This window comes from Marmota monax, unplaced genomic scaffold (genome assembly GCF_021218885.2).
Source record: "Marmota monax isolate L192 unplaced genomic scaffold, Marmota_monax_Labrador192_F-V1.1 WCK01_AAM20220418_F8-fsc00163, whole genome shotgun sequence".
Taxonomy (NCBI): domain Eukaryota; kingdom Metazoa; phylum Chordata; class Mammalia; order Rodentia; family Sciuridae; genus Marmota; species Marmota monax.
The window spans coordinates 1,967,519-1,980,528 of NW_026693660.1; the positions used below are offsets into that span (position 1 = coordinate 1,967,519).

Sequence of the window (13,010 nt, forward strand, 5' to 3'; positions counted from 1 at the left end):
ATATCATAACCTTGTCAAAACTATACACACACACACACCCCAACAACAACAAAAAAAGACTATAACAATTTGGTTCAATTTGGTCCTAGTTATTTCTTGCCTGGTAGAATTTAAAATCTACCCACATCTTTATACTGTATGAAGCAGGGAACAAACAAGGCACCTATTTTGTAGCTCTTTGATTTAGTCAAGTGTAGTCCTTAGCAGTCTTCCTTTTTGCCCAATATTTAACATCTTAATCTACTTACTTGTGTTGAGTCAGAGATCAGTGGCAGCTGCTTTGACAAATCATATTACAGAGTTAGTACATTTCCAGCCTTTGGACGTATTCCTGCCAGACTGCTGAAGCCTTAGCATCCATTGTCTTGATTGGGATTTAAGCATGAACAGTTAAAAGGGATAGGGGGCAGGACTTTATTCTGTTGAACTTTACAACAATGCTTTCCCACCATCACTCTTTTATATTTATTCATATATATATATATATATATAAAATGTAGTTTTTATATGGGTCTATGAGATCTTCCTGGCAAATGAAAATGTTTTTATGCTTATTGAAGCCTTTAGTAGAAGAGAAAGGAAATAGAAAAATTTCTTGCCACTTTGGTTTACTAATAACTGCTTTTGGTTGTTGTTGTTGTTGTTCCATGAGATGGAGGTAAAGCAGTTCAATATCTTCACTCCCACCGCCCAGTACTGGGAATCAAACCCAGGGGTGCTTTACCACTGAGCTATGTCTCCAGCTCTTTTGTTTTTTATTTTGAGACAGAGTCTCATTAAGTTGCCAGGGTTGGCCTCAAACTTGCAGTCCTGCTTCAGCCTCCTTCAGGTGTGTGCCACTGCACCTAACTGATATCACCACTTTTTAAATTAGTTAAACAGAGGGTCTGTTATCCCTACTTTTTAAGTGAGTGTAAGAGATATAATCTAGGTCATGTGATAGGACAAAGAACTCAACCTCAGTATTGTGATTCTTTGTCTAGTGTTCTTGTGGCTACATATTCTGAATTTACACTTTATTCATTGAATTTAATCCTCCTTTTATTTAAAAAAAAGAAAGCATACTTTCAAAGTGGATTTATAGTATATATACAGGTAAGCCTCCAAGAAAAAGCTCTGTCAAGGAGGCAGAACCTGTGAATGTAGTAGGTGGAGCTCTGAGCAAATAAAAGTCTCATTTTGCTTGCTCAGGAATCTGTTGCTGTTGGAGGAGAAGCAGAAGCAACAGTAGCAGAATAGTTTTCCTGCCATTCAGCATGTAGTTTTTGTCTACAAGGCCAATCTAAATAAATAAATTGTTGACTGAGCAGAGCGAACTCATGTCTGAGAGTTGGGGAAACATGGCTGTTAAACAAGAAACTATGCTTCAGTTTGACTTTGCCGTTTGCCCTCCTTATGCTGTGGGCTAAGTGACTGTTAAGTTACATCTTATCCATTTCCCCCTCATTTTTCTCTAACTGTAACAAGTCTGTTTTGCCTTTTCTGATGGATTTTACAAAGAAAGACTTTTTCTCAGTATTTGTCATCGTAAATTCTCATTGCTGCTGCTGCCCTCAAAAGGATTGTGTAAGTGAGGTGGGTAAGAATTTCCAAACTATATAAAGGGCATATTGTGGTCTCTTTGATATGTGTAGAAAGTTTTAGTTAGAATACTGAAATTGTTAACTTCAGAATACTTTTAAAAATACTTAATGTTCTTTGAATGGTTAGGAAAAGTTTTACTTTAATCAAGAGATACTAAATGTTATATAACATATTTGAAACTTAAGCTTTTGATAACATTTATCTTATATCAATTCTTTATGTACCCTTGATGGGGGTCACAGTTGTTCATTATTTTAGTACTCCATTTAATATGCAGAAATTACCTTCTTTTTATTTAAAGAGTAAATAATTTTATGTCACTGAAAATATCTCAAGTGTGTATGCATTAGATATTCAATACATACTTATTTAATGAAGAGAGATAAGCTACTGACCCTGTTCCCTGTACCCCATCCCCCCAAACAAAAGACATTGCTGCCTAAAGAGAGATCCTGTTTAGATTTCAAAAGTAAGACAAGAGTACATGTAGGGCCAGAGAGTTGCTGAATTAGAATGTGTTCCTAGTAAAGTTTAGTAGTTTTATTCTGTATAAGATTAGCCCAATTTATGTACCTTAGTATTCTTTCCAGTTTGTGTTTTCTAGTCTCATTCAGAATAGGTGGGTGATAGTTTGGTTTTACTGGTTAGAACAGGTCTGAATTGGGATAAATTGGGAAGTTAAAAGGGGGATTTGGAGGATTGTGGGGATTTAAACTTATCTTTGTTGAAGTACATAAAGTAAAAGGAAGTAAAATGAAAATTTTATCATAAAAATATTTTGTTTTTATTGGTTTGTTCTTTCCAGTGCTTTTTCATGTTTTAGAATAAAATCAACAAACCTGGCATGGTGATGCACTCCTATAGTTCTAGCAATTCAAAAGGCTAAGGCAAAAGGATCATAAATTGGGCAATTTAGCAAAACCCTGTGTCCATAAATAAAAAGAACTAGGGATGTAGCTTAGTGGTAAAGTGCCCTTGGTTTCAATCACTAATACCTAAATTAAAAAACTAAATCAACTTTTTAAAAAATCATCAGTTATTAAAAATACATGAAGTTCTCCTTTCTTCAGAAAAAGTATGATGATTATACAAAAAATGTTATTGTATCATTTTTTAATATTTATTTTTTAGTTTATTTTTTAGTTGTAGGTGGACCTAATATCTTTATTTTTATGTGGTGCTGAGGTTTGAACCCAGTGCCTTACGTGTGCTAGGTGAGCACTCTGTCACTGATCCACAACCCCAGCCCCTGTATTGTATCTGTATTTTCATCTTTCTGTTTTATTTTGTATAGTTCACTTCGGGGTCAGTGAAGTGTAGTATTCATTCTATACATTTTTCTTGAACATCTTTTAATATGCAATTTATAAACTCTTGCTTATAAAATTATTCAACAAACCTCTTCTAGGTTACTTATAATCCTGGTTTCTTGGTGGTAGCTGACTGGTAAAATTTTTTGTTAGATTTTTCAGTATCTTAAGTGGGTTGCAATAAGCAATCTTAATATTTGCCTTTAAACTCAAAGGTGGCATTGGGTCAGCAAATTTAATAATTCAAAGAACTTTCAACCTACATATGACTTTGGGTTCCTGCTTCTGTTAATTTAGATAGGTATGGTGGGCAGATAGTGTGGCCATTTTCAGGACTATTTCTGCATGTTCATTTCATACTAAAGTCTTCTGTTGTTAATTTATTTTGTCTTTCCGACCTGCCTGTGCTAGAATGAAACAGAAGAATTGGTATAAGTTTGCCTTATTAAATTAATATGTTGAATTTTATTGTTGGTAGGCCAAATACATTCCCCTGAAATGTATGTGCTTATGGACGAATGGAAGACGTTTCCTCATCAGAGTCTATATTTTCTTAATCCACTTTTTAAACTCTTTACATGCAAAGTTGAACTATGTGCGACAGTCCAATCTATTTTACCAAACTGTCTTTTAGATATATATATTTTTTCAATAGTAAGTGTTCTACAAACAAGATACAGCATTTTAGGACTGGGGTTGTGGCTCAGCGGTAAAGCGCTCACCTTGCACATGTAAGACCCTGGATTCGATCCTCAGCACCACATAAAAATAAATAAGTGAAATAAAGGTTTGAATTTTAAAAAATATATATATATACAGCATTTAAATGGCTCTTATCATTATTCTCATAAATGACATTTTTAAAGTTTATTGTAGAAAAAAAAAACATTAAAAAACATGAAAACAAAATACCACCCCCCACCCCCACCCCACCCCTGCTACCAAAGAACTTTTAGATGGACCTTTCCTAAGAAGGAAAGTTAATAAGTTTGAAATACCAGGTTTGGTTTATTAAAGCAGCCTTTAACTTCAGGAGCATACTTTTTTGTTTTCCTTAGAATTATGCTACAACATGTACAATTTGGAAAAACTTAAGAGCTGAATTTGGAAATAAAATTGAAGAAAATGCAAATAGTGATCTTTGTAGTCAATCTCAGAACCAGACTTTTTAGATACATGAATTTAACTAACTTTTATGATCAGCTCTACTACAGTTCCTTGGTGTGAAAAGTTAGCCCTAGAGGTAAAATTCTTCAAATCAGGACTTTGGGATAACAGTGGATTATTGATGAGAATTACACAACTTTGGTATTTAAGGACTTCAGCACTAACCATTTGGTGTATGGTTCCAGTGGATGCCTTAAACTGCTCATAGCATAGAACCCTATATATACTCACGCTTTTTCATACATACCTATGATAAAGTTTAATAAATTAGGCAAGCAAAAGATATAAAAACTAATAAATAGAACAATTTAACTATGCTCTAATAAAAGTTAAATGAATGTGGTCTCTCAAAAGATCAAGATAGTATTTTCAGATTGTAGTGGATTTTATGTATCAAAGTGAAAAGACAAAGCCATGGAAAAGAGATACAGTTGTATTTCATATAGATTGAGCAATTATGTGTATTTCTGTGATTTATTAGATCATCACTAATTTTGTTATACTATGTTTGTCCCTGAAATTATACAGATGATTAGAATTTATGCATATTCAGTAAGCTTTTCTAAACACTCCCACTTAAGTTATCTATGTATTTATAGACTTACAGCACTGTTTCGTGTAGCTACTTTAACTCATGATTTATGTAGTTGCTAGGATGAAATGGGAGCAAATAATGAGATATTTTTCCCCCTTCACCCCATTGCTCAGAGAGTAGTCTTTTGTTCTTAGTATCTTAGATGTATCTTCCATACAACGCTGAAAGCTTTATTTTCAAAGAACTTATACTTTAGGAAAGTTCTAAACTATTATTATGATACTACTCATTATAATATTTACATAGAAGAGTAGTAGTGAGTTTCTTCTAAAACTAATTACAATGCTTATCTTTCTTGTGGATCAGATATATTACTTTTCAACTTTATATTTAACTTATGCAAGACAGTTTGCTCTTTACTTATGTCAAACCAAGACAAACCATAACTCCTTCTAAACTAGTTGTTTTTAAAAAGAGTACTATAATAATATAATACCTGCCAAGACTGTGAAATCATATACAAATGCATGTTCAGTGTTCAAAACAATTAAATGCTGTATAGAGTTGTGTTAGCCTGCAAGATTGAACAAAACATCTAACCAGTTGGAACACTTAGCTTTCTTTTTAGATAGTAATTTCCTTTACCCAAAGAAAAAGATGCTATTCTAGCCTAAATTCTTTCATTGCCACATAAAAAGTAAGTAAATGCACTCTCAAAACTTTCTTGTTGTTTTCTTCTGAGTAGCTAAATTGCCCACCTTTTTTCCTGTAGGCAAATCAGAAAAAAAGCCAGGATGGTAAGAGGGCAACCTAGTAGAATTCAAGTGGAAATTTTAAAACAAAATTCAAAGACCCTGCTGTCATTAATGTGTTTCTATGGCAATTTGTATGGTTTTCAGGGAGTGAAGCCAGCCAGTTTTGACAAAGTAGCAATTCCTGAAGTGAAGGAAATCATCGAAGGATGTATACGGCAAAACAAAGATGAACGGTAAGATTAGGTGTTGCTTAAACAGACAACTAAAACATAATGTTCTGAGTATAAAACTTAATCTGAAGTGTATTTAATTCTTAGTTTTTCCATTTATGCCATATAACCCTTTTTAATTTTTAAGATAGGGTTCTTTCTATTTAAGCTATTCAAATTCAATATGCTAGAACAGTTTACAAATACAAGCCAGGCTTAGTGGCACAGACCTGTAATCCCACCAAATCCAGAGGCTGAGGCAGGATCACAAGTTCCAGGCCAGGGCAACTTAGTGAAATCCTGTCTCAAAATAAAATTTAAAGGGGCTGGAGGTGAAGCGCTTGCCTAGCATGAGCAAGTTCCTGGGTTAAGTCCCCAATGTTGCCAAAAACAAACAAAGGTTTAGTGGAGTTTTTAAGTAAATCAGAATCACCTTAAACATAGTTTAAACATTCTGTTAGAGTCACTTATAGCAAATAACTATACTGTACTAATGCAGCAAATCTGTTCCTTAGTCCTTTATCCATTGAATTCTAAACAATATAGAACAAAGACTTGGCACTTTAAAATCAACTCAACTATGCAGTGCTTGATTTCTTGGTATTGTGCCAGAATTAAAGAAGAGCAAAACATGAGAATTCCTTTGAGTAAAAAGAGAAGACTTTACTAAAGGCTTAGGAGAACATCTACCTTAGTCATTTGTACTAACATGGGACTTTTCTCAGAGGAGTGGCAAGTATCTGATCTCCCATGTAGCTGATTCATCACCCAGTAGGCATTGACAAGGGTCCAATATCTGTTTTTGAAAACTGATCTACCTTCCTCGTCTCTCCATACCTGCCAAAAAAGTATGCCAGCCTAAGACAAATATCAGTTGTAAATTGAACATAATCTACCTCCTGAAGAATGGGAGCAATCCGGTAAATCAACCAAATTAAAGAATTCCATATCTTTACTTTTCTAGTCTTATTTTCTTTTTTATAACTTTGTTATTTGAAAGAATTTAACATGATCTCTAATACATTTTAATAGATATTTAATTTAAGTTTCTGTTTTCATATTCACTGAGTCCTAAAATCTCTTTTAAGACCTTTTCAATATAAACAAAGAAATATTTGTTTTGCATCTTAAAACATATTACTCTATGTCTTTTCTGAATGGACTAGTTTATTGGATTACTGGTATTTGGAAACCATTTTATCTAAAGAAAATTGTTTCACAATCAGCTTTCTTGCTTGCCTAGTCCACAAATTATTGAACAAGAAATTGAAAGAATTTGTTGAATAGGTAAAAAGTTGCTATAGTCAAAGGTACCAAACTAGAAATCAGAGAATTTATTCTGGTTTTGATTATATCATTTACAACTTCTAGAACTGTGAGCAAGATTCTCAACTTCTGAGCCTTCATTCCTAATTGTCAGGAGATAATCTCTTATTGGATATTGGGCAAGGTTCTACAAAGGATTTTTTATTACTTATAAAATACTATATATATTGTTATTGATATTTTGAATCTTTGATATTCTGTGCATTATTTGCCATTGCCAGTACACTGTAACCAAAGGGGTTAGATAATTTGATTTTAAAATGATCACTCTCAGTTCTTTTGTTTATAAATCAGAGTGTTATGATGTCTTATCATTTAAGAGTACAAATCTGTAATCACCATTCAAATAGACTAATGAAGAAATGCGTTATTAACCTTGGTTTTCTATTCAGTTTTTTTCTTATAAACAACAATAATCAGCCACATTTGAAAATTTTTTTTAAAAATTAATGACATTTTGTTTTTGTTTTCTTTCTTTCTTTTTTCTTTGGAAGATATTCCATCAAAGACCTCTTGAACCATGCCTTCTTCCAGGAGGAAACAGGGGTACGGGTAGAATTAGCAGAAGAAGATGATGGAGAAAAAATAGCTATTAAATTATGGCTGCGTATTGAGGATATTAAGAAATTAAAGGGCAAGTACAAAGACAATGAAGCTATCGAGTTTTCCTTTGACTTGGAGAGAGATGTACCAGAAGATGTTGCTCAAGAAATGGTAAATTGGCGCTGATTGGCCATTTAAAAGTTAATGTAGATTTATATAAAGCAGTTTATGGAGTGTCATATGTGACGTATCTCATTAACATAAAATTATCTTGGCCCCAAATGCTATCTTTGAAATAATAGGATTTTCCTGTGATTTTTTTTTTTTTTCTTTAAATCCCTTCTTTGTACTTTTTGTGTTGTTACTGGTAATGGGTGTTGACCTTTATAGTCCTTTTTTAAAAAGATGTTTTTATTTGAGGAAATTAGAGATGGATAAGAAAGAATGAACTAGAATATATTCTGAAGTCTATAAAGTTGAATGACTAGATCCTTCAGGTAGAATGAAAGTTATGTTTCTAAATATTGGATCAGTCATTAGATAAACCTTTACAAATAGACATAGGATTATAAACCACTTTTTGTTATGAAAATAGTTTTCAAGATCAATTGTTAATAGGTATCCTGTGGTTGTATCCTTATTTGAAGTATGTCAAAAAGACTACTTTTCCAAGTAGAAACCCTTCACCAATTGAGGCTTGCTGCTTTGCCTAATGTCAGCAATTATCATGTAAAGAAACTCAATAAAATTTTTCTACTAGTGTTTTTAGCATCTTTCAGTAGTAGTTACCTCTGAGAAAAGGAGTCAGTGTGAAAGAGATACTTAAGAGCTTTTTGGTCTTTTGAAAACCTTTAAATATTTGCCACATTTGTTTTATCTGTATAAGTGGTTGTCAGGTGAAAGGAAGTAATAGCAACACGGGTTAATAATTATTACATGTGAAATGGTAGTAGTGAATGGAAATGATACCATACTTATTTATTTTCCTCATTATTTTAATTATTGTAAGTACACCCACCTGTGAATTTCTACAAAGATGGTACATATTCTTTGAGTATGTACCATGATGGTGGGGGATGTATACCGCAGATCAGTCATTTCACAGTTTGTTTAAGACTAGTACTGTAATTCCTTCTCCTTCTTATCCACTTTTCTACATCACATATTTCATTTTATTTTGAGGTTGTTTTCTTTTGATAGCCTGTTTTTCTCTAACACCTTTTTTTCCCTGCAGGTAGAATCTGGGTATGTCTGTGAAGGTGATCATAAGACCATGGCTAAAGCTATCAAAGACAGAGTGTCATTAATTAAGAGAAAACGAGAGCAGCGGCAGTTGGTTCGAGAAGAGCAAGAAAAGAGAAAACAGGAGGAGAGCAGTCTTAGACAGCAGGCTGAACAACAATCAAGTGTTCCTTCTCAGACAGGAATCAAGCAGGTCCCTTCTGCTAGCACTACTGCTTCTGCCACTTCAGCTTCAGTATCTACACAAGTAGAACCTGAAGAGCCTGAGGCAGATCAACATCAACAACTACAGTACCAGCAACCTAGTATATCTGTATTATGTAAGTATTTTGGAAAGCACACAAGATATGCTAATGATACTCCTAATTGACTCTACCCCCACCCCCACCCCAGCAGCAAACCCTCCCATGTTGGAGATCAAACCCAAGGCCTCATGCATGTTAGGCAAGCTCTACCACTGAGCTATATTCCCAGCTCCTGACTTTTTATCTTCAAGATAGTTGTCATTTAGCTTCTCTTTTTATTTTTATGACTATGACTAATGGAGTAGGATGGACATTGAGAAGATTGGTTAGGGTATAAAATAATTTTAAAAGTTTCATTATCTTGGAGGTTCCAATTTCTAGATTTCCATATCTCAGTTCCTTAAAAAATAAAATTAAATTAAAGTAATGAAGAATGAACAAGTTTAGCTACTTAAAATTGTGTTCTTCTGGTTTAGAGCTTTCAGGAAAGTTAAATAGCATATAGACTGAAAACTAATGAGATCAGTAATCATTGATTGAAAGTCCACAGGTCTCCATATATAAGACTGAAAGTTTAGTTAATGTTCCATTTTCCCTTACTCTTCAGATAAAAGACATCAGAACTTGTCTTCCATATGGGTCTCTCATGAATTCAGAAGTTTACATAAAACTATGACTGCTATTCATTTTTAATTTAGTGACGATTTCTGGAAAGAAACAGCCAATTCATTGTAATATGGTGAGACTAAAATGTGATAGGAAAAATTTGAGCCTCCTTTTTATAATTTGTCTTTCTGTCTATTTTTTGGTGATGTCTCACCTTCAGCTGATGGGACAGTTGACAGTGGTCAAGGATCTTCCGTCTTCACAGAATCTCGAGTGAGCAGTCAACAGACAGTTTCATATGGTTCCCAACATGAACAGGCACATTCTACTGGCACAGTCCCAGGGCATACAGCTTCCATTGCCCAAGCACAGTCTCAGACCCATGGAGTATACCCACCCTCGAGTATGGTAAGTAAATGCATAAGAGAGAGTAATACTATAATGAAAGCCTGTAGAGAATCTGTTAAATTCTGAGTCTTTACTATCCAAATAGCAACTTGTCTAAAATAGAAAACATAAATGGTCTTTAGTCAGCCCTCCATTTTCATGGGTTTCAATTGGTAGGTTTAGTTATTAAAATGTTTTTTAAAAAAAGCAATTTGTCTCTGTACTGGTGGGTCTTGGAACCAATCCCCTATAGATACTGAAGGATGACTGTTTTGAAAGGAAATTGGAGTAGATGAAGCAGGGTAAGATGTATACATTTATGTGTAAGAATTAGTTAAACTCCCTGCATGAAGCATCTATGTATAAGATTTAGTCTCCATTTGATAAAAGGCAATATTCTCAGCATTTAAGACTTAAAGCTATTCAAAGCAGCATAAGCTAAACATACAGATGGTTTGGGGGTGGGTGATGAGAGTTTTTCAAAAGCTTCTTTATGAAAATAACTACAAAGTATTTTCTATAAGATTTCTTACTATATAAAAACAGGTAAGAATTTCAAATCATTATAGAATGTTGCATGTGAGTACTCTAGAGTAAAGGAATCCTTTATTTATATTACCATTTAATTTAGCGCTTGTGTTTAGTTACTTATCAGTTGCTATGCGTGTTCCTGCCTTTAAAGTCTGTGTTGAACACAAGTTTCTTTCCCAATGTTCATTTGCTTTTATCTTTATTTGGTATCTTGTTTTATACTGATTTATTTTCAGGATCAACTTACAGAGGCATTTTCTAAAATAATTTATGCTTTGTGTGTGTGTATATATATACACACCATTATCCACTCTTGTTTTTCATGTAGAGAATGTTAAAATAGCTCATCAGATAATACCCCATTTCTTTGGTTGCCTCTCTGTGAAGTCTTCAGAGAGGAAAACAAAATACATTTATCTCCCTCAAAAAGGAATTGAGTGACTGGTCATTTTATAGCACTTATTTATCAAGATCTTTAAGCAGACTGATTTTTCCCCCTTCTTAGAAAGCTTTTAATCTGAACTTTGTGAAATTCTTGCTCTTTGTTAATTGAAAATCTTTCTTTGAAAACACTTCTGTTTACTCTGGTCATTTATGCTGCAGCTTGGAATAAAAGATGTTTCTTTGTTTCAGTGTCCATTGATCAGTCCTCTGGCTAGGTCTGAAGATGAATGGCCACAATAATGCAAAGAAAACTACTAATATACTAATTTTTTAACATTTTTAAAAAAAATAATTAGGGTAGAAGAACTTTTAAGGCTACATAGAAGATATATTTCTGTGTTCTGGCCGATATTAACTATCAGCATTTCTTATCATTTTCTACTTTTGCTCTAATTGATTTTTTTCTGAACCATAATTCAGTTAAAACAAACAAACTTCAGTCTCTTGGCTTTTCTCATCACAGAGTTCTGAACATTGGCCTCTTTTAGACAAGGAAATGCAATAATCATTTGTAATGATATTAAGCATTTAGACACTAACATGCTTTTATTCGCTTTTCCAAAAGCAGACTACTTCTTGCTTTTGAATGACAATAGTCTATGAAAGTATTATGATGATGTATTAAGGATTTGGGAATTTTAAGAAATTTTTATAATTTTTTTCCTGTCACTTTCCAGAAAGAATTTACCCTGGCATATAATAATGCGTAAATTAAAAGTGAAATTTTAATAATTAAAAAGAGAAATAAGGATGGAAAAAAATGGAACCAGGAGTGAAACTAAATAATCATCATGATATTTACATACTTGCTACTGGTAGGCCACAAATATGGTTTAAAGCAGCCAGTTTTGGAAAAGAAAATATAATTAGTTATATAGTTCACAATATCTAAAAGAATATTAACAAACTTGCTCCAGACAACCTTACGGTGTTAGACTTATTGCTTTTTATCTATATTAAACCTTTTCTGTTAAGGTGCCTCAAACTTTGTAAACCTAAGTTGAATCTCTGATATACCCAAAGAGAATTTTTACATTATTCTTTAGAAATTCAAATTGAAGATTTTTTTTTCATTAACAACTTTAGTAAAAGTTCAAATGGTTCCTATGTCCATCCAGTTGTGAATTTCCTCCTGAAAAGTATACTTTTTCTAGTTACATGACTTTTTACCTTTGCTGAGAAAGATTGGCAAGTATACAAGTAAAATAAATATAATGTTGTAAGCCAAAAACTTTTTTAGTCTGATGCCTTCAGAAATGAGAATCCTTTTCTTAAGTTTCCACAGCTCCTGCAGAATAATCCAGACTTCAACTTTTTCAAATCTCGTGTTTTAAATTAATAGAATTCATTCTTGTCTAATCTTACTAAGTTTGCAGAAATTATAAACTGATATTGTTTTCCCTGTCTGCTGCCTTCAGTCCATCTTTCTTATTCATACATTCATAACAGTTGGTGTTATTTCATAATATTTAGGATAATAATTTCTTACTATTATTATTTCTAAGAAATCTTGTACTTGACCCAACACAATAGAGAATAGTTGTCATCTGCCCCGTGTGCTTTGTGGAGTTTTCTCTCCACTAAAAAAAAAATTGACTTTGTGGAATTGGAGAGGATGGAACATTTCCTTTATGTTAACTGTTTGCCTGTTATCACTGTACATTTGGTTATTTTCTTTTTAAAGTACTGTGTTTTTCATGTGTGTTTGTTTTCTGTTTAGCCTCATCGTGGCCGTAGCATGTCGGTTTGTGTTCCCCATCTTTCTGCTGTTCCCTTTTTATCCCGCATCTCTCCCAGTGCTCCTTCCACCCCACCACCAGTGTTGTCTGCACCTCTTTCTCCTTCCCTCCTTCGGACTGCCCCTGAGGAAACTTTTGCCGAAAAGCTTTCTAAAGCATTGGAGAGTGTCCTGCCTATGCACTCTGCCTCTCAGCGCAAGCATCGTCGCTCCAGCCTGCCTTCCCTCTTTGTCAGTACTGTATGTAACTGTAAACTTTCTGACAAATGAAAAATTATTACCAATGAATACATCCAGGCATCAAAAATTTTAATAAAAATTAAATAACAGGACTAAACTATACTTTTGGTTATGTATTAGGATTTTAGGACATTAGTTATCCCCATAA

General features: G+C 33.5%; 1 protein-coding gene across 10 annotated transcripts in view; it reads left to right on the forward strand.

Moving 5' to 3' along the window:
• Window positions 1–13,010, forward strand: part of Wnk1 (WNK lysine deficient protein kinase 1) — a 134,615-nt gene that overhangs the window by 82,122 nt on the left and 39,483 nt on the right. For 9 of the 10 annotated variants that reach the window (XM_046459886.2, XM_046459878.2, XM_046459880.2 and 6 more), the window contains exons 5-8: window positions 5,496–5,584; window positions 7,381–7,600; window positions 8,664–8,991; window positions 9,743–9,930. In XM_046459886.2, coding sequence (XP_046315842.1) covers window positions 5,496–5,584; window positions 7,381–7,600; window positions 8,664–8,991; window positions 9,743–9,930 — 825 coding nt within the window. Of the gene's footprint in view, window positions 1–1,097; window positions 1,576–5,495; window positions 5,585–7,380; window positions 7,601–8,663; window positions 8,992–9,742; window positions 9,931–13,010 lie in introns of those variants that run through there. The other variant, XM_046459885.2, reaches the window with a different exon arrangement.